The following is a 24,749-nucleotide window of genomic DNA, read 5'->3' on the forward strand; positions in this document are numbered from 1 at the left end:
GTATATGTACCAGCTCTTTATCCAGTCATCTGTTGATGGACACATAGGTTGCTTCCATATCTTGGCTACTATAAATAATGCTGTAGTGAATATAGGGGTACATATATCTCTTCAAATTAATGTTTTGGATTTCTTTGGATAAATCCCCAGAATTGGAATTGCTGGATCACAGGGTAGTTCTATTTGTTGAGGAACCTCCATAGTGTTTTCCACAACAGCTCCACCAATTTACAATCCCAGCAGCAGTGCACGAGGGTTCCCTTTCTCTATATCATTGATTGATGATAGCCATTCTTCAGGTGTGAGGTGCTATCTCGTTGAGGTTTGGTTTGCATTTTCCTGATGATTAGTGATGTTGAGCATCTTTTCATATATCTGTTGACCATCTCTGTGTCCTCTTTGGACAAATGTCTATTCAGGTCCTCTGCCCATTTTTAAATTGGATTGTTTGGTGTTTTTTTTTGGTGTTAAATTGTATGAGTTCCTTATATATTTTTGATATTAACCCCTTATCAGATAAATCATTGACAAATACCTTTCCCATTCAGTAGGTTGTCTTTTCATTTTGCTGATGATTTCAATGTGCAAAAACTTTTTAGTTTGATGTAGTCCCCATCTGTCTAGTTTTCCCAACACCATTTATTGAAAAGACTGTCATTACCCTATTGTATATACTTGCCTCCTTTGTCATAGATTAATTGACCATAAAGGCATAAGTTTATTTCTGGCCTCTATTCTATTTCATTGATCTGTGTGTTGTGTGTCTCTTTTATGCCAGACCATGCTGTTTTGATTAGTATAGCCTTGTAGTATAGTTTGATATCAAGCAGCATGATACTTCCAACTTTGTTCTTTCTTAAGATTGCCTTGGCTGCATGGGATCCTTTGTGGTTCCATATAAATATAGGATTATTTGTTGTAGATCTGGGAAAAAATGTCATTGATATTTTGATAGGGATGGCATCAAATCTGTAGATTGCTTTGGGTAGTATGGACATTTTAACGATGCTAATTCTTCCTATCCATGAGCATGGTATGTGCTTCCATTTATTTATATCTTCTTCATTCTCTTCAGTGTCTTACAGTTTTCCAAGTATAGGTCTTTTATCTCTTTTGTTAAATTTATTCATAGATACTTCTTTTTGATGCAATTGTAAATGGGATTATTTTTTTAATTTCTTTTTCTGATAGATCATTATTCGTGTATAAAAATACAACTGATTTCTGAATATTAATTTTGTATACTGTGGCTTTACTGAATTCATTTATTAGTTCTAATAGTTTTTTGTGTGGAATCTTTACCATTCTCTCCATATAGTATCACATCATCTGCAATAGTGACAGTTTTACTTCTGCCTTTCCAATTCAGATGCCTTTATTTCTTTTTCTTGTTTGATTACTCTGGCCAGGACTTCTAATACTACATTGAATAAAAGTGGTAAAAGCAGATATCTTTGTCTTGTTCCTGATCTTAGAGAAAAGGCTTTCAGTTTTTCACCATTGAGTATGATGCTACCTGTGGGCTTGTCATATGTAACCTTTATTATGTTGAGGTATGTTCCCTCTATCCCCAATTTCCTAAGAGGTTTTTTTTTTTTAATCATAAATGGATGTTGGATTTTGTCAAATGCTTTTTCTTCATCTGTTGATATTATATGATTTTTATGCTTCAGTTGTTTATGTGGTGCTTGTATCATGTTACTTGAGTTGCAGATATTGAATCAATCTTGCATCCCAGGGAAAGAATCCCACTTGATCATGGTGTATGATCTTTTTAAAGTAGTACTGAATTTAGTTTGCCAATATTTTGTTCAAGATTTTTTTCATCTGTGTTTATCAAAGACATTGGCCTATCATTTTCTTTTTCTTGTAGTGTCTTTGTCTGGTTCTAGGACCGGGGAAATGCTGGCCTTGTAAAATGAGTTTGGGAGCCTTCCTTCCTCTTCAATTTTTTGGAATAGTTTGAGAAGGGTAGGTATTATTTCTTCCTTGAATGTCTGGTAAAACTCACCTGTGAAGCCATCTGGTCCAGGGATTCTGTTTGTTAGGAGGTTTTTGATTACTGTTTGATTTCATTAGCAGTTATCAGTCTGTTCAGATTTTCTGTTTTTTTTTCACAATTCTGTCTTGGAAGATAGTATGTTTCTAGGAATTTATCCATTTCTTCCAAGTCATCCAATTTGTTGGCATTTAATAGTTTGTCGTATTTCCTTATAATCCTTTGTTATTTCTGTGGTGTCAGTTGTCACTTCTCTTTCGTTTCTGATTTTATTTGGGCCCTCTTTTTCTTGATGAGTCTGGCTAAAGGTTTATCAATTTTTAAAAATCTTTTCATTGATCTATTCTGTTCTTATTTTAGACTTTATTTTTTCTTTGATCTTTATTACTTTCTTACTTCTATTCACTTTGGGCTTTGTTTATTCTTTTTTTTCTAGTTCCTTTAGGTATAAGGTTAGATTTTTGTTCGAGGTTTTCCTTGTTTCATGAAATAGGCTGATAACTATAAATTTCTCTCTTAGAACTGCATTGGTTGTGTCCCATAGATCTTTTTTGGTCACTGTATTTTCATTTTCATTTGTCTCAAAGTATTTTTTGATTTCTTCCTTGATCTCATTGTTAACTCATTCTTTGTTTAGTAGCATGTTGTTTAGCCTCCATGTGTTTGTGTTTTTCAGTTTTCAGTAACTGATTTCTAGTTTCATACCATTGTGATTGGAGAAGATGCTTGATGTTTCAGTTTTCTTAAATTTAGTGAGACTTTTTTTGTGTCCTAACATGTGGTCTGTTCTGGAAAATGTTCTATATGTATTTGAAAAGAATGTATAGTCTCCTGCTTTTGACTGAAATATCCAAAAAATATCAAGTCCGTCAGGTTAATGTGTCATTTAAGGCCACTGTTTCCCTATTGACTTTTTGTCTGGATGATATAGCCATTGTTATCAGTGAGGTGTTAAAGTCCCCTACTATGATGTATTACCATGGATTTCTCTTTTTATGTTCATCAATATTTGCTTTATATATATAGGAGGTCCTGCATTGGCTACATAGATGTTTACAAGAGTTATATCCTCTTGTTGGAGTGATCCTTTTATCATTATAGAATGTCCTTCTTTGTCTCTTGTTATCACCTTCATTTTAAAGTCAATTTTATCTGTTAGTCTTGGTATGCCGGCCATTTTTCATTTCCATTTGCATGAAATATCTTTTTCCATCCCTTTACTTTCAGTCTGTGTGTGTCTTTCCATCTGAAGTGGGTCTCTTGTAGGCAGTGTATGAGTATGTATTGGTCTTTTCTATTAATTCAGCCACCGTATAGCTTTGATTGCAGAATTTAATCCTTTTACATTTAAAGTAATTATTGATAGGTATGTAGTTATTACCTTTTATTGTTTTCTGATTGTTTTTGTAGTTCTTTTCTATTTCTTTCTTATTCTCTTGCGTGTTGACGACTTTTTATAGTGTCATGTTTGGATTTCTTTCTCTTTATTTCTTATATATCTTTTGTAGATTTTTGCTTTGTTGTTACCATGTAACCTACATACCAAACTATGTTTATAGCAATCTATTTTAAGTTGATGGTTGCTTAAGTTAGAACACATTCTAAGAGCAGTGCAATTTTTACTCACCGCTTTTATGTCTATATTTTTGTTATTTTTTTAACTTCGTGTGTGTGTGAATGCATTCCTTGATTTATTTAGTAATTACACATGATCTTCCTACTTTGCCTTTTAACCTTTGTACTAACTTTATAGTTTGTTGATTCACTGCTTTTACTAGTGTTTGCATTTGTCAGTGAGCATTTTTTCTCTTTCCTCTGTTTTTCACATTTTTGATCTTGTCTTTTCTACTTAAAGAAGTTCCTTTAACATTTCTTGTGTACTGGTTTAGTGGTGATGAACTCCTTAACTTTCTCTTTTCTTCAAATCTGTTTATGTCTCTCCTTTGATTCTAAATGATAGCGTTGCTGGGTAATCTTGGTTGTGGGTGCTTGCTTTTCATCACTTTTAATATTTCCTACCGTTCCCTCCTGGCCTGCAAAGTTTCTGTTGAGAAATCAGCTGATAGTCTTATGGGAGTTCCCTTTAGGTAACTCACAGCTTTTTGCTTGCTACTTTTAAGGTTCTCTTTTTGTTTTTTTAACCTTTGGCATTTTAATTATGATACGTCTTGGTCTGGCCTCTTTGAGTTCTTCTTGTTTGGGAATCTCTGAGCTTCCTGGACTTGTATGTCTATTGCCTTCACCAGGTTAGGGAAGTTTTCTGTTTTTATTTCTTCAAATAGGTTTTCAATCGCTTGCTGTCTTTCTTCTCCTTCTGGTGCCCCTATGCTGCCTGAGACTCCAGCAGCCCTCCGTCTAACTGATTCAAACCCCTTTGTTTTTCAAATCCAGTTGTTACGGGGACTCCTTTTGGTGCCCTGGACTGGGAGCCAGGTGTGTGGCTGGGACCTCTTGCTCCTCAAGCGGGGATCTCCGCAGCCAAGATAACACTCCTCATTCTAAATGCCACACATGGGTGTGTGACCAGCCCATTTCAAGTTTCTGCCCCATTTACCTATCTCATTGTGGCTTTTAAAAAAATATATCCTTAGTTATAGGAGTCTGTTTAGCTAGTGTTCAGGTGGTTCTCAGTAATGGCTGTTTGGTAATTTAGTTGTAAATTTGATGTGGTTGCGGGAGGAGGTAAGCACAGTGTTTTTCTATTTTGCCATCTTGACCAGCCTAGTGCTGTTATCACTTGGGAAATTACAAGAGTTTTAGTAGCTCTGTGCCAGGAACTAGGGGCAGAGACCTATATATACATATTTTTTTCTATTATCTCATACCCTCCCAGCCCTGTCCTTCAGTCTCTCTTGTTAAAGCAGTTTCTTGTATATATTTTCATGAGTAGACCTTGTACCCACGGATATAGCCTTCTCTTCTTTTTCTATATATGGTAGCATACGAGGCGTGATCGAAAAATATGGTGAATGTTTACATTAAATAATTTATTATAGTTAAAGATACATTGCTAGTAATCCCTCTCAAAACACTCCCCTTTGCTTCGAACACACGTATCCCATCATTCTTGCCACTTTCTGAAGGAGTTCTGGAAGTCCTCTTTTGTGAGTGTCTTTATTTCATCCTCCATCAATGACAACTTGCTGTGTCACACGTCACTTCTGGTATGGCAATTTCTGTCAAATAAAAACATTACGATGTGTCCTCATCTACCTTATTCACTGGATCTGGCATAGTGCGACTTCTGGCTCTTCCCCAAAGTCAAAATGACCGTGAAAGGAAAATATTTTGAATTAATTCAGGACATCAAGGCAGCCACAACAGTGCAGCTAAAGACACTCACGAAAGAGGACTTCCAGAACTGCTTCAGAAAGTGACAAGAATGATGGGATAAGTGTGTTCAAAGCAACGTGGAAGTGTTTTGAGGGGGCTAGTGCCAATGTGTTTTTTACTGTAATAAAATTTAAACATTCACTGTAGGTTTTGATCATACCTTGTAGACCCTGTTCTGCATTTAAAGATACTACTTTTGTGATTTAAATTACAGGGACATGACCATGACCTCTTGGGATGAAAAACAACCTAATGCATTTATTGCCAGACCTAGAACAGTTACTGTGTTGCTACGGTTTCTGCTACAGATGCAATAAAGTAGTGTGCCTGCCTTTTCTGTCTGATTATGACAGCCAAGATTCAATGGGGGATACAGAAGATTAAAATGGGAACAGGGGAAAACATGGAGAGAGAAGTTTTGCAACTCATGGATAATGTTGTAATAAACAATTAAGAGCCTGTTTTATTCCAAAAAGGAATCTAAAATTTGAGTTAAAAAAAAATCAACCTAGACCTGGTATAAAACCTTATCCCTGGCTGAAAGGAAAGTTCATTGTGTACCAAACTGATTGGTACCTGCAGTAGGTTATAGAAGGTGTCAAGTAGCAAGCACTTAGTGTGTTATACTGAAATTATTTGCTTGCTTGTTTATGGGCTAGGTGCTGTGCCTTTGGGCAAGGCCTTACACTTCTTCATACATTGTTAACAACAGGCCTGGGACTGCCTGTCCTTAGGAAGGCCTGCTGCAAAGCTGGCCCTGGGCTCGTATCTGGAAGCTAGCTGAGTTAACGGTTTTCTACACCGCTCTAAAACTTTTTCCTAAGGGATTAGTGTGGCTCGTTGCGCAGAAACCATGTGGTTTATCCAGACACATGCTTCCCTTTTGGGGAGCCTGTGTACATGCTAGGTAGAGGGTGCCTGTATGACCACTTCCCAGTAACAGCCTTGGGCACTGAGTCTCTAACGAGCTTCCTGGGGAGGCAGCACTTCACGTGTGTTGTCACAACTTGTTGGAGGAATTGAGCATGTCCTGTGTGATATGAGCATGTCAAGTGGGTGATTTGTAATAATAGCTTTATAGCTGAAGTTTGAGTACAATGTTCTCCTCAATTAAAATAGTCACATCTCAACAGCATACTGCTGTGTGTTTCTTTGCTAAATGGAATAAAAGGGTATGTACTGTTGTGTCTGGGCTTCTCTTGTTCAGCAGGTTTGTGAGATTCATCCATATCGTTGGATTGTAATTGTAGTCATATACTCTTATTGCTGTGTAATATTCCATTGTGTGATCCTGTCAAAATACATCTACGCTTAAAAAAATAAAGTCACATTTCTTAATAAGTCATCTGCTTATGGAAAGGCCTGTTATTATTTATAGTTTGTCCTTTATTTTTACATAATGACTTAATATGGTAATGTAATAATGAAAAGAAGAAACTAAGTGTTCCGTGGTAATTTGTTTTATAAAGTGTGTATTATGAGTGCTATATTAGAAGGTGTATTAGGTTTAAAAAGACTGTGTACTTTAGTTTCAAATATTTTATCTAACCCAGAATCACTATGGAAACCAAATGCTTCTAACTGATGTCATTCTGAAGCATAATGTTAACTATCTTAGAGTCAGTGGTGGTGTCCTTGCTGAAGTGACATCACTTCAAATGGCCCTAAGATGACACCAGCCCTTGCCACTAGAACTAGCAGAAGAAAACTGCTCTGAATAAGTGAGTCTCACCATGTTTCTTAGCTTATTAAAGTCAATTGAGACGCATTTTTTGTTTTGTTTTTTATTGGGGAAGGGGAACAGGACTTTATTGGGGAACAGTGTGTACTTCCAGGCCTTTTTCCAAGTCAAGTTGTTGTCCTTTCAATCTTAGTTGTGGAGGGTGCCATTCAGCTTCAAGTTGTTGTCCTTTCAGTCTTAGTTGTGGAGGGCGCAGCTCAGCTCCAGGTCCAGTTGCCCGTTTCTAGTTGCAGGGGGCACAGCCCACCATCCCTTGTGGGAGTCGAACTGGCAACCTTGTGGTTGAGAGGACGCGCTCCAACCAACTGAGCCATCCGGGAGGCAGGCAGCTCAGCTCAAGGTGCCGTGTTCAATCTTAGTTTCAGGGGGCGCTGCCCACCATCCCTTGCGGGACTCGAGGAATCAAACCGGCAGCCTTGTGGTTGAGAGCCCACTGGCCCATGTGGGAATTGAACCGGCAGCCTTCGGAGTTAGGAGCACGGAGCTCCAACCGCCTGAGCCACCGGGCCGGCCCCCGAGATGCATTGTTAATGCACAGGTTAAAATGAACAGAATAAATTGTTCCATAAGTTCTTAGTTATATTTCTATGACTTACCTATAATGCCAGAAAATCTTCCAGCATTAGAAAATCTACCGGCTGAGAAAAATAAGAATTCAAGAGTTATTATTTTCTGTTGAGTAAACCTTAATAAAACTTTAAATCTAAATTTTAAATTCAGAAAGAAGGCATTATGTATATTTACTTGTCTTTTAAGACAATTATTACAAATACTATTTGAATTAATAGAAAAAGCAAATACTCTTGATAAATAAAATTGAACTTAGTATGAACAGTAATTTATAAGTGAAAATGAAAATTTTTCTTCCTACTCTTCCACGAAAGTCCACCAAGCAAAATTGAAAAAACCACCAGCAGTAAAAACCACCTTAAACCCATGACTTTTCAGAAAGCCGTAAATTGTTCCCTGAGAGCAGCACTGAGCAAGTTGGGAGGCATCATCCTTGCAGCATTGTTTTCTTCTCCTTGACACAATAGAGCGTCCTTTGTGACTCTGACTAGAGACAGGTAACTGTGGTTACCAGTTATTATGCTTCCTCTCTGTGCAATCACGCTGCTGGAAGCAAAAATGAAATTCTAAGAATAGTGTCTTCTTCTTCTTTCTTGCTTCCTCTCCTTCCTTTCTCTTAGGCATTCATTCATATATTCATTCACCCATTTATTCGGTGAACATTTCTGGGGTGCAGGTTGTATGTCAGGCATTATAAAATTGAATAAAGCATGGACCTGACCTCAATTGATTATATTGTTTAGTTTCTTATTGATACTCCGTTCTGAATGTGAGAATTGAAATTGTTTCTTTAGGTTTAAATTCTGTGTTATTAAAAGGTAAGGGGAGAGGGGTGGTGGATGAGGGTAAACGGGATCAAACATATGGTGATGGAAGAACTGACTCTAGGTGGTGAGCACACAATGTGATATGTAGATAATGTATTACAGAATTGTACACATGAAACCTATGTAACCTTACTAACGTTTGTCACCCCAATAAGCTTTAATTAGAATTTATTTTTTCAGTTGTAATACCAAAAAAAAAAAATACAGTTTAGATTCCTTTGTGAGGAAAGAATGCCTTTCTAGGGTGATTTAAAATTGCAAGCATACTAAATGCTTTAGATTTTTTTGGAAGAGTGTTGGGAGCATGGGTGAGAGGTATCCTAAGGAATCCTGTTACACCCTCTTTTATCAGCAGTTAAGGAGGCCGACAGTGTTTATAAACAATTCTACAATGTTTATAATGGAAAATGGAATTTAGTATTGCAGAGGAATCGACATTCATTTATGTTTATGCTACTTTGGCCTTTTTGCCTCCGAAATATTTCAGTGATATAATAAAGCAGTGGTATGATACATTCATGATAGGTCCCTATCTTTTAGTTGCATTATGAAGAGCAAGGCACAAAAATGGTGATATCCTTATCAGTTTTTAAACTCTAGTCAGTTACTTCTTTTATATTGCTTGTAGCTGACTCTCTAAGGAAAATTTTTATTTTGTTTAGAAATGATAACTTTTTTATAGCATCGTATTACATAGTAGGACTAAGAAAAGATAGAGGGACTTCAGAAATCAAATACTGATCCGATATCTTTGTTTCTTGACACAATATTTTACTATTTAAAATATTTGAAAAGTATGTAATTTGATTTTAACAGCTTTGTTGGGATATCCTTTATATACCAGAGAGTTCATTCCTTTAAATCGTATAAATTCATGGTTATGAGTGTATTTACAAGTCGTGCAGCCATCACTGTTGTCGTCACCCCAAAATGTAATTTGATTTTTGAACTCTGTGTAAGGAAACACTGCTCAAAATTGAAGTTTTCCTTTAAAAAATTATCCTTTTACAGAGTTTCTGTTAAGGATGATGAAAAAATTCTGGAAATGGATAGTGGTGATGGTTGCTCAGTATTTTGGATGAACTTATGCCACTGAATTGTATGCTTAAAAATGGTTAAAATGGTAAATTTTATATTACGTACATTTTACCACAGTAAAAATTAATGTCCATTTATGTGAAATCAGAATTGGTGGCTTCACTTGGGAAATTTCAGCCTGAGCCACGCATGGCCCTAATTTTTCTCAAATGTGTTATAACAAGGATGTTTGTGTAGGTTAAAAAATCATGTATTAATTTTCACAGACTGAAAAACACTGAAATTGTTGTCAGTATTTATTTTTTACAGAAATTTTGGTAGAATTAACTGAAGGAGGAAAGGTAACAGTTTTTCTTTGCTTGCATTTTGCTGTCCTTGAAAAAGCAAGATTCCAAACAATGTAGACCCATTATCTAAAGGGGGAAGAAGTAAATATACGCACACCTACCCCATACCAGCACTATAATACAAAAGTATCTGTTTATAGATGCATAAAAAGTCTCTTAAAGGAGATACGAGAAACAGTAATGTTGTTGGTTCTGGGCAGGAAGGAGAACTGAGTGGCAGGGGTTCATGGGTGGGACCATATTTTCCATTATGTGAATGTATTACCTATTGAACATTTTAAATGAAAAATTTATTATCCCGATCCCGGTCTCAGAATCAATGTGGCTGTATTCCTTCCTACTGTGCTTTGTCATAGGAGATTGTATTAAAATTGAGATTGGATTGAAAATGAACTACGTTACTTTAAGAACTTGTTTTCTTCCTAGGAATTGATTATGGGTTAAGTTTACCACTTGGGGAAGACTATGAACGGAAGAAACATAAACTAAAAGAAGAATTGCGACAAGATTACAGACGCTATCTTACTCAGGTAAAGAGGTCTATTAATTGTTGGGTCTTGTGCTTCAGAATTCATCGCCTAAATTTGTTTTCCTAAGGTTTTAGTTACATGTGTTAATTTTTAGGTTTTCAGTGGTATCTAGCAATAGGGTATAAAAGTGAAAGTGAGTGACGTATATGGCATGGATAGAGAAAAAAATTGGTGCTGAGAACTGTTGTCATGGAATAATAGACTGTTTGGAGTAGGGAGGTGGATTCTAATTGTAAATGGGATTATAAATTCTGGTTTGTGTTTTCTGTCAAATTATCATAGTTAAGATAGCCCACTGATGGTCCCTACTCCTCTCCTCCCCCCAACCAGGTATTAAAATGACACGTGGAGTTCTGGTTGTTAATAATTACTTTCCAATGAGCTAAGTGTACGAAACTTCATTTAACATGTTTAACCACCAAAGTCTTGACTTTATGATTTAATCTGATTACTTAATAGAACTCTTGTTTTAAGTATATTTTGGTAAATTATTAACAGCTAAGCTGAAGATTTAAGTTTTAAAATGCACTTTACTTTTTAGCTTATAAAATTATTTTAAACAAGTATGATGTTTCTAGTCATCCTCAAATATTCTTTGGTTTTTTACTCTTTGTAATGTTTGTTCCAAATGTATAAATGGTCTCTTGCTCATTCTGATTTGCATGTGGAGAGAAAGGACTCTGACAATATTTTATCAATGGTTTGTTTCCCTTGACTTTAGGGTATTACAGAAGCAAAAAGAAAGGTAGGGTTGCCTGCACAATATTCTCCTTCAATTTTTTTTTTTTTAACATCTAGTAGCTTGCAATTATTTGCATCTATGCTATTGCTGCCCTCCCATAAGAAAAATAGCTTCTTTTGTAATTTTGAGACGTTTGAATAGTACCATTTTGTATTTTTGCTTTTGCAAGATGACAATCTATACATTATAATTTTCCATTAATACAATTAAGCATTCCTTTTGATTCCTTCTTTGCATTTGTTTTTGTTGCTTTCTAATGTATCCTTGAGAAATATTCTGCACCTGTTATAAGTTCATTTGTTTTTAGCATGCCAGTTTTTTATTTTTTTTTATTTATTTATTTTTTTTAAATAATCAATAGTATTTTTTTTTAAAGATTTTATTGGGGAAGGGGAACAGGCTTTATTGGGGACCAGTGTGTACTTCTAGGACTTTTTTCCAAGTCAAGTTATCCTTTCAATCTTGTGGAGGGTGCCGTTCAGCTTCAAGTTGTCCTTTCAGTCTTAGTTGTGGAGGGTGCTGCTCAACTCCAGGTCCAGTTGCCGTTTCTAGTTGCAGGGGGCGCAGCCCACCATCCCTTGTGGGAGTCGAACTGGCAACCTCGTGGTTGAGAGCACGCCAGCTCAGCTCAAGGTGCCATGTTCAGTCTTAGTTGTAGGGGGCGCTGCCCACCATCCCTTGCGGGAACTGAACTGGCAACCTTGTGGTTGAGAGCCCACTGGCCCATGTGGGAATCGAACCGGCAGCCTTCGGAGTTAGGAGCACGGAGCTCCAACCGCCTGAGCCACCGGGCCGGACCAGCATGCCAGTTTTGTTCTTCAAATTATTAATCATATTAAGTTAATAAAATATTAGAATATTCAAGATATTCTAAGATGTTTTTGAGCCACGTGTTGCCAGTATTTGGATTACTTGATATTTTTGTACCCAAACCTGTGGTTTGCATTTGTAAATTTATGTGGGAAAAGAAAGAGAAAATAAAAGTTTTGCAGTTTTACACACAAAACTTTTTTTAAAAAGCAGCTCACCCATCCATTCATCATTCAACCAACGCTTTTTAAACACTTATGAAGATGAATCACGTCTTCAAGGGCTTAGAATCTAGTTGCAGAGATAACATACAACTCAGAAAGTAGTAACTGCCAAGGAGGATAAAGTGATCAGGAAAGGCCTTGGTGTTATTTGGTGAGCCATTACAGGGTAGCTAGAATTTGGTTATTCTCAAGGCGAGTGGAGGGAAGAGAGGAAGCTTTTCAGATGGAAAGTATAGCGTGAAGAAGGACTTGGAGGGTGGACTTTGGCTTCGTATGAATGAGGCCTGTTAGGTTTACCAGCCTGACCAAGTTAGAGTCTTCCTGAGAGTAGTAAGAAATAGTGATGTAAATAGGACAGGGTCCAAGTAGAAAGCAGTGGGTTTTTAAATTGCAATGTGTGATAGGCAGCAAGCCTTGGCCTCCTGAAGCAGCCTGTGAGGAGCTTGATAACTGTTTCAGGACAGTTAGTTCCGCATGTTAGAGACTCTTATCTTACTGTCCTAAATTACTGTTATGGATTTTTAACTGATCTCCTTCCATTAATTCTCAGTCCATTCTCTATGCTGCTTTCCAGAATGAGTCTGTCTTTTACCGATTTAAATACTTCAGTGTCTCTTCACTGCCTTCTGGATAAAAATTCAAATTGTTCAGGACGACCTGCCTCCCTGGTCTCGTACCTCGTTATCCTTCCCACCCCCTCTTTATTGGGTGGCGTTTTCCTATGATAGCTACCATTTTCATTTGTGGATTTTTACTTTGCTTCATAGATGTGTGATTAATAAAAAGAACAGTGGTGGAAAGGGAAAGGGATCAAGGTGTGCGAATCTTTAAATTCAAAGGGATGAGGAGTTTTTAGTGTTGGACTATCAAGTTGTAGAGGGGCAATAGTTCCTTAATATGAAAGAGACAATTTTGGTTGCCATCTGAGAAAGTGGAGTGGAAAGGAAAACAAGGCAAAAAGAAAATTATATAGGGTAGAGGAGGTCGCAGCAATAGCTTCCTTGACCCCTGGATTAGGTACACTCTACAAGTCTCATTCTTTATGGAATTTCTTGTGCCTTCTAGGCTGTCGATTACATTCATATTTTAAAAAAATTCAAATCTCTAAATTTGGTCAAAGAGAGCCATTAAAACAAGCAACTGCCATCTTTACCATTTTCTTTACTGTTTTTAGAATAAAAGGCACTTGACCATTTAACAATGCAAGAAGAACATATTATCAGAAGAACAGTTGTTAAATGGAATCAGTACATTTCTATTTTCAGCCAGGCCTGAACCTCAAACTTTTCTCTTTGGCTGCCCATTTGACATTTTCATTTAGAAATCTAATGGGTATCTTATGTTGAAAATATATATCCAAAAGGGAACTCCAAGATTTCTGTTGTTTTCACTCTGATCCTCTAGAAACCTGGACTGCCTGTGGCCAGTTCTTTATATTTTTGTGTTGTAGGGCCGTCACTTTCTAACATACCATTATGTTTATTGTCAGTTTCCCCTGCTTGAATGTAAGCCTCAGGGAGGCAGATTTTTATCTGCTTCCTTTACTGATGAGACTCAAATGTATCAAACAGTTTGGGACATAGTAGGCACTCAATATTTATTCAATGAATGAGTGAATGACTAAAAGTCAGCTTTTTGAAAAACTCACTCTATTCCTAAATTTTTAATTTTATGGAAAATTTTAAACATCATCGTGGACCTGTTTTGGGAATGGGGCATTACTCAGTGAAGGAGTGAAGGTTCTGTATCTCTCTCTTCCCAGGGTTGGAACTATGAATGTGTTTTTTTGTACATGGATAACTCGATGAAATGATTATGTTTATAATGTACTTTGGTGTAAACGGGTTTGAACTGGCTCAGGGATCTAGTCGTTGTCATGTTGTTTCCCTTGACAAGTAAGTGTAGAGTTCCACCAACTTTCAAATTAGCTTTTTGTAGCACAATTTACTCATAAATTTAGATTTAATGAAATTTTATTAATAACTTAGTTTTATTAATCTGTTCCCATAATGTTTTGAATATAATCTTATTAGTACCTTATATTGTAGTATTTGTTTACAGGTTTGTTTCCCCAAGTGAATTGTAAATCTCTTAAATATAGAGAACATATGCTTATATTTGTCTTCCAACCACCTCAAAAAGTCACTGATAAAATATTAGATGGTCAATAATTGCTTGTTTAATGAATACATAAAAGGCATGGAGCTGGACAGGTTAATAAGTTTTGGTTAATCCTCATAACCTAGTGATGTAGATGACATTCTTGTTTTACATACAAAGAAACTAAGGCAGAGAAGTTAAGGAATTTATTTCAGATTATATGACTACTAATTAGCAGTACCAGAAAGTTGGGGATTGTGTATGCTTTTTACTAATCACTTATGTTTGCTTTATAGTGTTCAAAGAGATTTTCCATTTTTTATCTTTGATCCTTATACCAGCTTTGGTAGATGGGCAGAGCAGATGCCATTCTCATTCTCATTTTACGGACTGAGAAAGTCTTTGTCAAGGAGGTTAAGTGACTTGCTCAGGGTCATACCACTGAGAGGTGTTCAGGCTGGTCCTAGAGCTGATGTGTTTAGACTCCTAGTCTAATGTTCTCTCAGCTACACTAGTTACTTAAGTGTTTGCTGAACAAGAATGGAGGGACACATAAAGAAACAATGTTCATAGTTTGTATCTTCCAGCACTTCAGTAGATAGTAACTCATAATTGCAGGAAAAATAGAAGACAGCATTATTGCAGCAGGCATATAGATATTCATGAGGAAGTTTACATTTTCCTTAATGAAAGAGTAGTAGGGCATTGAAAATGAAAACATATGGGCTTAGAAGAATATGAATTAAGAAGTTTCTTTTTTTTTCATACTTTATAAAATCATCTTGAATCAATAGATTATACATGTATTGCACATGAAAATTAAGACCTGATTCTCCTCTTCATTGCATTGTTGATTGGAAGCAAATTCTCTTGTTTTCTAATTATGATCTCTATAGATTTGTAGTTTCTGTTGTCATCTCCATTTCATTCTTTTGCTCTGCATAATGTAATAGCATAAAGTATCAAACCTAAAGACACATTTATGAAACACATTTTATAAAGGCAATTAGATAATATGTTTTTTTAATGTGTATATATACAGAAAAATTTTCTATCCACGAGTGAAACAGATCCATCTACTCTGGGAGTTTCTCTTCCTATTGGTGAGAGGTTATCTGCCAAGGTAGGTGGATAGAAGTAGTTATTGTGGGTAGCAGTTTTATGCAGCATCAAAATCATGAAAGGACATGCTCCTGCAAATGTAAACAAATTACTTCATTTCCCATACTTGAATATCTCTCCCCCCCCCGCCCCCAAATCTGTGGAGTCTCTAGTGGTGCTGTTTAAAAACTTTTTTTGAAAATTACATTTGTAATGATGTAATGTGATGTATTTCTTTAATATGTTGATCAACTGTATGTTCAGAATTCACTGTTTCGCAGTGGTCCCTGGGCTGTAATGTTTATGCTCTGGAACAGAGATGAGTGGATGGAGCACACGGTGCTTCTGTGTTCTGTGGGGGAGGGTGTGGGGTGTTTGAGGGGTGCATTTCTGTCCCTCCAAGTACATGGAGGGCATCCTCTTTAGAGGTTTCAACAGAACACACACATTACAATATTTTATTGTCTATGACAGTTTTACCTTTTTATGTTTAAAATACAAGTATCCTTCTTTCGCCTTGGGAAGGAAATAGTTAGCAGCAGGTCTTTTGGGATGGGGAGGGGCGGGGGGTGTTGGGGAAGGAAAGAAGGAAGGTAACCTGTCAAGTCCCCTTGGAAACATGCTAATGGCAGACTTCTTGGCAAACGCAATCATGTATTTACTAATGGGAAAGATTGATTTATGATGCTCTTAGCAGAGTGCACTTAGATTGTCTAGGGTTACTATTGGTAAACAAACCTAGAATCCGTGGATTTATGGGGCATGGCTCCTTGGAAAATGTCGTCTAAGCTATATAACTACTGGAGTGTAACATGGAGACGCTTCTTAGAGACCTCATGTTAATCTAGACCTAAGCATGTGGTAATGCATATTTTAATGTGGCAATAAAGGGGAACTGAATTGATGGTTTATAACCTCCTGCTCCCCTGTGCCTTGTAACTACTTACATCCTTGAAATTATTAGTAAAACTTGATTCTGGGCAAGATCTCTAGTTTGTATGAGTTCAATTTGACTTTAAGATACTTTATCCTAAAGTTAAAGTTTACATTGTCTTTTGGTGTCTATTTTAAGGAAAGGTTGAAACTTGAACGCAACAGAGAATACAATCAATTTCTCAGGGGTAAGGAAGACTCCACTGAAAAGTTCAGACAGGCAGAAAACAGTACTGAGGTAGGTTTTGCTTTTAAAGTAAATCTTTAACAGCACAAGTTGAATATTTTGTATTTACTTGAAAATATTTTTATGTGTCAGACATTTCTTTTGGTTTTTAGGTAAATATTTTAAAAATTAAGCCAAATTGAGCCAAACACAGGACATTTAAATATTTAGTTGTGCAAATGGTTTTATCTTATGTTGAAGAACTTATCCTACCTTTTAACTAACTTCACGGGAGAGATTTAATTTTAGAGGTCGGTTTTAAACGATTTTTGTTTATTTGTTTTATAGTGACAATTTCTAGCTATATATTTTCCAAATTTAAGGATGGTTGGTGTTACTAGGGCCAAAAAATCTACCACCTTCTGTATGCTTTGTGTTGAGGAAGAATTTAATTTGAAACATTTTGAAGCAATATTTAACTGCCACAATATGCTTCAAATATCTCCTGGGATAGGAATTTGCATTTAGTTTATCTTTTTTAGAACTACTTACCCATATTAGTGTTGTCTGTTTCTTTGGTATTTATTAAGTTTCATTGAAGGATGAATTTTCTGAAGCTTTTTTCTAAAGATAAGGTATTTCTTATGGGTGATTAAGCCTTAGAGTCGAGATGATAAATAGACTAAGCATCATTTGAGGGTTTAATTACCTTTTAAGAAATAGCATCTCATTTAGATCTGTTTTTTTTTTCTTTTTTAATTGACCAGCACAAGAGTCAAAGAAGTAAAAAACCTATTAGTCAGGTTAAGCCTGGTTTACTTTCACAAATACAAACATCTTTGGAAAATTCAGAGGGTCTTAGGAGAGATGTCTTAACTCCTTCGGAGACATATGAAGAGCTTCTAAACCAAAGACGACGGGAGGAGGACAGATACCGACAACTAGATGACGAAATTGAATTAAGGAATAGAAGCATTGTTAAGAAAACCAATGAAGAAGTGGGCATTCCTAATAAAAAACATCACAGGTTTGCCAGCAAGGTTGACATTCCCGACAGAAGATTTCACAGGCTTGATGAGGATCTTGTGTTTGACAGACAGTATTACAGACCAGACCAAGATCCTGAAGTAAGTGAAGAAATGGATGAGAGGTTTAGATACGAAAGTGATTTTGATAGAAGACCTTTGAGAGTGTATGCAAATGACAGGTATTTACAACTTCATTTTTCTTTTCTTGCTTAATATTACTGCTGCTCCTTTTTATCATATTAGGGAGCAGTTTCATTTGATTTGTATATTTAATTAATTCTAAGATGCACTCTTATATTATGTGCCACTGAGGGAAAAAAGAAATCACCCAAGTTGGGGAGAAGGGGACCCTGTCATAAAGCTGGAACACCGAAAGGCAGTAAACACCTTTATTTAAAATTAAACGGGAAATAAAATTTCCCATAGGAGGGGACAGAAAAGAAACTTTCGTGTCTCAACCTCAGCACTGAGTAGAGGAGAGTTAAAAAAAAACAAAAACAAAACTTCCCTGAGAATTGAAATGGCAAGCCAGTGCTGATTCAGGTTTGCTGTCAGAATTCATGCTGCCAGTATTGTCAAAAAACAACACAAACAAACAAACAAACATATAAAAACTGGAGGTGAGAATTCCATTGTCTGACATTCATAATGCCCCTGAGTGACTGGCAGGGGAAAAATAACTCCTCCTTTGGCTAATAACTCTATTTGAAACAAGGTTGATGGCCATCTTAGTTTCAGAAGTTAGAATGTGGGGAGAAAACGACATCTTAAAATAGGTGAAACACAGTTTATTACTTTAATGTTCCTATGCTCTAAGTCCTTCTATCAATACATTTCTTTGTTTTTAAGTTACTTATGAAACATTTATTTAAGTGAAATGGCACTAACTTTTTTGATCAGTTTTTCAGTTCCTTTGGATGATTGTTTTTGTAAGTTGTTTATAATTTCTTATTTTTATTTAGTCATTTGTGTTAATACTTAAAACTTGCTATACTTCAACCTAACTTTTGATTTGGAGATAGAAATGTGGCAGGGTCCCATATTTGTCACTGCCTTTTTAACTTGAAAGGCTTAAATCTAAATTTTGAGCGGTGAATGGGACCTGTTTCATATATTAGCCCAAATAGATTACATTTTTTAGTATTTCAGGAAATTTTCTGAGACGTAATGCTGCACATTCAATATTCTAATTAATATTGCAAAGCCTCTATAGTTCTTTGTCTTCTACTCTTTATTCTGTAGCTATTATGTCCTGCTCACCGATCTTTTTATTATTCACCCTAAAGTAGGTAATTTGAGTGAAGGATTCGAATTTTGCAATGCTAATTATAGTTATCTCTGATTTGAATCTAATTGTCGTTCAGAAAATGCTTCAAATCTTATTATGAGTTATATTTGAAAATGTTTGTTTATATCGGAAGGCTGCCTAAACTAAAAGAACTCTCAGTTCTTGGTGCTGCCTTCTTTGTACTTGAGAACTTTTTTTCTAAGTTTGGAATTTCAAGAAACTTACTAAGATGGTTATTGCTTTGTTTTTTTGTATATTTTAATCTATTGTTTTTGTAATTATACCGTGATAATTTTACATATGAACTAACAAATGAATTTCAGCCTGATTATTTGAGAACTATTTTATTTTCTCATGTATCCCATAAACGAAATGAGCTCTTTCTATATTATTGCTCTGAAGTAATAGTTTCAGATTAAACATGAGGATGAGTGAGAGTAATTCCTGCTACACATTTCAAAGTTTTGAAAAATATTTCTTCAAAATACAAATCATTATTATATGTTACTTCCATTTTGTTAATGCACATATCTCTAAATGTAAGGTTTTCCTTAGAGAAAGACATACATCAATTGAGGTTAAAACTGAATTTCTGTATTTTAGATTTGTAGATTCCTTATTTCCAGCAAGAAAAAAAATCACATCGATCATTCAATAGTTTTTATTTAGCACGCAGAGTGAGTTAATAGGAAAATGACTACTTGTTAGTAAAAGAGGCTAAAGAAATGTGTAATGTATAGACAAATGTGCATTTGGTCTCTTTCTCTAACCATTTATTCTTTTTTTTTCCCTCCATTTATTCTTAATATACTATAATCTTAACCAGAAGTTCTTGATAGAAAAATAATTATAACTGAATGTGAGAAGTATAAAATTAATTTTCCTTCGTTCTTCTGTTTCTCTTGTTCTTTTTTTCTTCTAAAAGTTAGCATGTCATAAATTCTACTTTTGAGTTTTAATAATTTTTTATTTTTATACTTTTGGCCTCAGTTTTTTTCTAAGTTAATCTATAAACTTTTCCACATACCATAATATCTTTTTAAAATTAAATTTATTGTGGTGACATTGATTAGTAAAATTACATAGGTTTCAAATAAACAATTTTATAATAATGCATCATCTATATATTGTATTGTGTGGGGAAACATTTTTCCCTACTTTAAATATGGGAAAGCTAAATCCAGAAATGATTTTACTTTCCTAAACTAATCCTTAATCATTGGCACTGTTTTTAATAGTTAACGAGGTGGTTAGCACTTTTTCAGTTGCATTCTGTGTGTGTGTGTGTGTTTGTGTGTGTGTGTGGTGTGCATATGTGTATTATTTATTTACACATATTTACTAAGTTAAGTAAAATTTATAATGTTCTGGGAACTGTCTTAGGTTGAATGTAACAGTGTGTCTTATAATACTTTAAAATTTGTAGGCACTTTTAAAATATAGTCATCCTAGTCTTTATTATTTATTAACTTGAGCTAGAGAAGTTAATATATTACCATATTATGTTTTACTTTATAACCAATGTTAATGAGTAAAAGAAAATTTTAGCATTAAAAAATGCTGTTTTTTTAGTTTTTGTGTGATTAATGCAGTTAGCACTTCTGTTTAACTCTTGATATTTGCTATTTTGTAATCTTAATCGTCATTTAATAAAATTCTGAGCTAAAACTCCATCTGAAATTAGAATCTGAAACATAAATTTTAGTGTAGGACATTCTAAGATATGTGCATGCTTACTATGAAAATGTAAGTGAGGAGAAATGGTTTATTAGAACATGAGTTATTTAGCTTGGTATTACTTTTTTTCTTATAGATTTTCATTTATCTTTGGAAGGACCATTTTAATATTAATTATTTTTCCCACTTTATAGATGGGGTTGATTTTATAAAACACTGTTACTGAATTAAAGAGAATATAAAAATTGGGTAAGAACTGAAAACAACGAGAACAGTGGAGACTCACATTAATAGCTTAGTATTTTTCTTTTAACTTTTATAATCTAGAGTACCCCTAACAGCAGATTGCATTCACATTAGAGAAATTCTTTATATGAAAACAAAGTGGTGTAACCATTAATATGAATTAGATGATTTCTTTTAAGTAAGGAGAAATTTGATTCTCCCTATGAGCTATATTAATCTAGGACCAACAGATGGTAAATATTTTTATAATGTGTTATTTTTTGACAGCATAACAGATGGTAAATATTTTATTTTTATAATGTGTTATTTTTTACAGCATAAGCATTGTAAATTTATTTCTGAAGTAGTTGATTCTGTGGTTTTTTAAGGAAAAAATATAAATTATTCATTATCATTTAGCAGTGTACATTCGCATTTCAATTAGCTGAAAATACCTGTGGTTTTAAACAGTTTGTTTTTCTTCTTTAAGAGTAATTTTTTAAAAAAGATACATGCATGTGTTAATTTATGGAGTGAGTAAACTTGGCCTCTAGCCTATTCCTGGGTTTTTTTGGCATTGAAATTTGAACCTAATAACTAGTTATTGATCCACGTCTTCAAGGAAATAGATAAAAAGCTTTATCCATTTAACATAACCTTTAACTTTTTTTTTGATAGTAGGATGGTGAAACTATTTTACAATTATACTCTCAATCAAATATGATGTGGTATGTCAAAGTAAGGACATTTTTTCTTATGTGGTCAGAAATGGACTTTTTTCTGACCTTTTTCTCAGAAAGGTCTGCCCCTTTCTGAGGAAACCCAAACGGATTGAGAGATGTGTGTTAAGTGAACGTATGGTTTTAAAGCCATAGAATATTTAGATGGTTGTGGGTCACAGGGATAGTTTTAATCTGGCACTGGCTCTAAAGCCACAGCTAAACAGAACTTCTCAAGGACAAACTGGACCTAAACTGAACTCCTGCACTTTGACTAGAATCAGGTTGTTATTAAACATTTAGTGAGTTCATTACTTCTGGAGATTACCGTCTGTGAGTTGCCCCTTGATGTTGAGAGGATTGAAGAGAGAGAGGGCTGTGTTAAAACTGCCGGCTCTCACCAGTTCCTGTCTTCAAAGATGACTCCATTTATTTACCTCAGTAAAGGTTTCTAAAATAAATTGAAAGATCACCATAAATGCTGTTAAAGTGAACAGCCAGAAATAGCTGAGTCATTAAATGCTAAATTTATTACAAATATGAAAGAAACTTCAGTGAATGAAGGAAATTCCATTATAATTATAGGAATATTTTACTAGAAAATAAGTGGCTAACTTTCCAAGCTATAATTTGGCTTCATAGCTTGTTATATTCTGTTCTAGGTTGTATTTTCTTTTTCTTTTTTTCTGTTTCTTTTGGTCTTCTATTAGTAACTTGAAAAAAGTTTATGGACTCTATTTGTAAATAGTAATTTTTCCCTGATTTAACAAAGCAAGCACAATCTTATCAGTCATTTCATAAAACTGAATAGAATGTTTTCAGATTTTATTTTATTCTTTTTAATGAAATACATATCTCTACTCTTTGTTTGCCTCTTAAACATTTCTCCAGTTTTAATTTTATAATTACCAGAGACAGAGGGGACTTCTATAATTTTTTAATAATTTTTTTTCTTTAGAGAAAGGATACACTTTACTCTTTCTTTCATATGGGTTGTTTATTAAGAAATCTTTGTGATTTTACTGGAGAATTTAGCAAAGAAACCTTGACCATATACATAAACAAAATCATGTCTTAAATTTCTTTAATTTAGAATAAACTTTGAAAGTGTGCTTATGGTATTTTCTTTATTAAAATATCCATATATACAGAAAAACCTATAAAACATGTTTTAGTGTAGATGCTTTGGGTTCAACTGTATATGGATAAGCTAGACTTGCAAATCCAAATGTTGTCTTTAGCCAATTTAACTGAAAAGGTAGGAAGCCACAAGCTCTGATAAATTTTAGAATTTTTGTATGTGTAAGTAGCCTTTAATTCTGGTTAATTCTGATTGAATCCCATGTTGTGTTTTTAAAAATTTGTAACTTTAAATTTTTTCTGTATTTGAAAACTCACAGGCTCACTGTACCACATCAACAAATTTACTTTTGTTTGTTGTATTGTGAGTTTGCAAGATCACCTCCATGTTTGGGGATTCGCTAGGAGGACTCCCAGGACTTTGTATATATAGTTTTATTCCTGGCTATGATTTATTACAGTTGAAACGATATAAAGTAAAATCAGCAAAGGAAAAAGGCACATGGGACAAAGTCCAAAGAAAACCAGGTATAAGCTTCTAAGAGTTTTCTCCCAGTGGAGTCGCACAGGACGTGTTTGGTTCTTCCAGCATTGCATTATGACAACTTGGGCAAAATGTTGTCTACCAAGAAAGCTCATCAGAGACTCAGTGTCCAGTGTTTTTATTGGGGGCTGCTCACAGAGGCACCCTTTTCCTAAATTCTAGACTCCCTGAAGGAACACAGATGTTCAGCGTCCCCTGCATTGTTTGTACAGACAGTTTAGGCACAGTGAGCTACTCTTATCAGTTCTGGGAATGGTGGGACCCCTCCCAAAAATCTGTATTCCCGGGCCAGTCAATGGCCTCCAGCCTTGCACATAGGCCTTTATAAGGATAGGCAGTCTCAGACCTGCTCTGATAACTCTTTTCTGCACAGGTGTATTCATGTAGATCCAGTATCACTAATCTGGTTGCCTGGCATTGTTAAACAGATTTGAATTTGAGTTTATATGTATCTGTTTTTTAAGTGATAGAAATAGGGAATGACACTAGAGTAATGTGTCAGTTTCAAGAAGAGATTGGAGCGCCTGGACTTCAGATATAAAACCAGCTGTGTTTTGAAAAATTGAAAAAAAATTGAAATTCTTTTTTGCAAGAGTTGTGGAGGGTTCTGTTGTTTTTAGATATGGATGAAAAATGGAAGCCATTTATGTCATGCCAGGTCCTCGTGTATTATTAAGGTTAATATAGTCATTTCTCCTTAAATGATATTGACAGTGGCTTGTGTGAAGCAAACAAATGAAGAAAGAATTTTATATGCTGGCTCTGTGGAGAGTGAGAAGTCCCCTTTCTCCTGACAATTAGCAGTTTTCTTAACATGATAATGAAATCCACCTAAAATATTAAAAAATACTTTAACAGCCATATTTCTTTCTAGTACCGTGTTTCCCCGAAAATAAGACCTGGCCGGACCATCAGCTCTAATGTGCCTTTTGGAGCAAAACTTAATATAAGACCCGCTCTTATTTTACTATAAGTAAAATTTATATAAGACCCAGTCTTATTTTACTATAAGTAAAATTTTACTATAAGTAAAATAAGACTGGGTCTTATATAGTGTAATATAATATAATACCAGGTCTTATATTAATTTTTGCTCCAAAAGACGCATTAGAGCTGATGGTCCGGCCAGGTCTTATTTTCGGGGAAGAGACAGTATAGTTTGACTGCCATGTCTGACAGTCAGACATATAGTTTGACCTTGAGAGACAGTATAGTTTGACTGCCATGTAAAGAAATACAACTTATGAAATGCTGATTTTTAATAGATGCTGATAAATGTTGGTGCACACAGTCATGTTTCTCTGGAATGAGATATTAAGCTCAAGAAATCAATGTTTGCCAAATGGAAAAAAAAAATAATTGAAAACATTTTTAAAAATTAATTTCTGAAAAGGATTTTGAAAAAGGAAATAAAAAACATTCTAGTCTTTTTTCTTGTTGTGACCTTGTAAGTAAACTATCATTTTCTACCCAGGCATCAGCCTATTTGTTATTATGTTTTCTATGCACGTATTGCTAATTATTTATTCTGTCATGTGATTTACACTGTTAGCAAATGTAATGGCTTGGTACGTTTGATTTAAACAAATGTTAAGTGTGCTGCTATATTTTAGTTATAAATATTTGTGTGTGCAGTGAAATAATTTACAGAATTTATGAATTTTGATAAAAAAGTGATCTCATTTAGAAATTTGACTATAATCTTCATGAGGGCAAGGACCATATCC

At 34.9% G+C, this 24,749-nt stretch overlaps 1 protein-coding gene across 5 annotated transcripts in view; it reads left to right on the plus strand.

Annotated features, from left to right (window-relative positions):
- Positions 1-24,749, plus strand: part of CSPP1 (centrosome and spindle pole associated protein 1) — a 103,525-nt gene that overhangs the window by 16,949 nt on the left and 61,827 nt on the right. For all 5 annotated transcript variants that reach the window (XR_013994697.1, XM_081069783.1, XM_081069785.1 and 2 more), the window contains 5 exons: positions 10,282-10,385; positions 11,107-11,130; positions 15,304-15,384; positions 16,435-16,533; positions 17,229-17,668. Coding sequence is in view for 4 of the 5 variants with exons in the window: in XM_081069783.1 (XP_080925909.1) it covers positions 10,282-10,385; positions 11,107-11,130; positions 15,304-15,384; positions 16,435-16,533; positions 17,229-17,668 (748 nt within the window). In the remaining variant the exon portion in view is untranslated. The remainder of the gene's footprint in view (positions 1-10,281; positions 10,386-11,106; positions 11,131-15,303; positions 15,385-16,434; positions 16,534-17,228; positions 17,669-24,749) is intronic.

This window comes from Rhinolophus hipposideros (assembly GCF_964194185.1).
Source record: "Rhinolophus hipposideros genome assembly, chromosome: 13".
NCBI lineage: Eukaryota > Metazoa > Chordata > Mammalia > Chiroptera > Rhinolophidae > Rhinolophus > Rhinolophus hipposideros.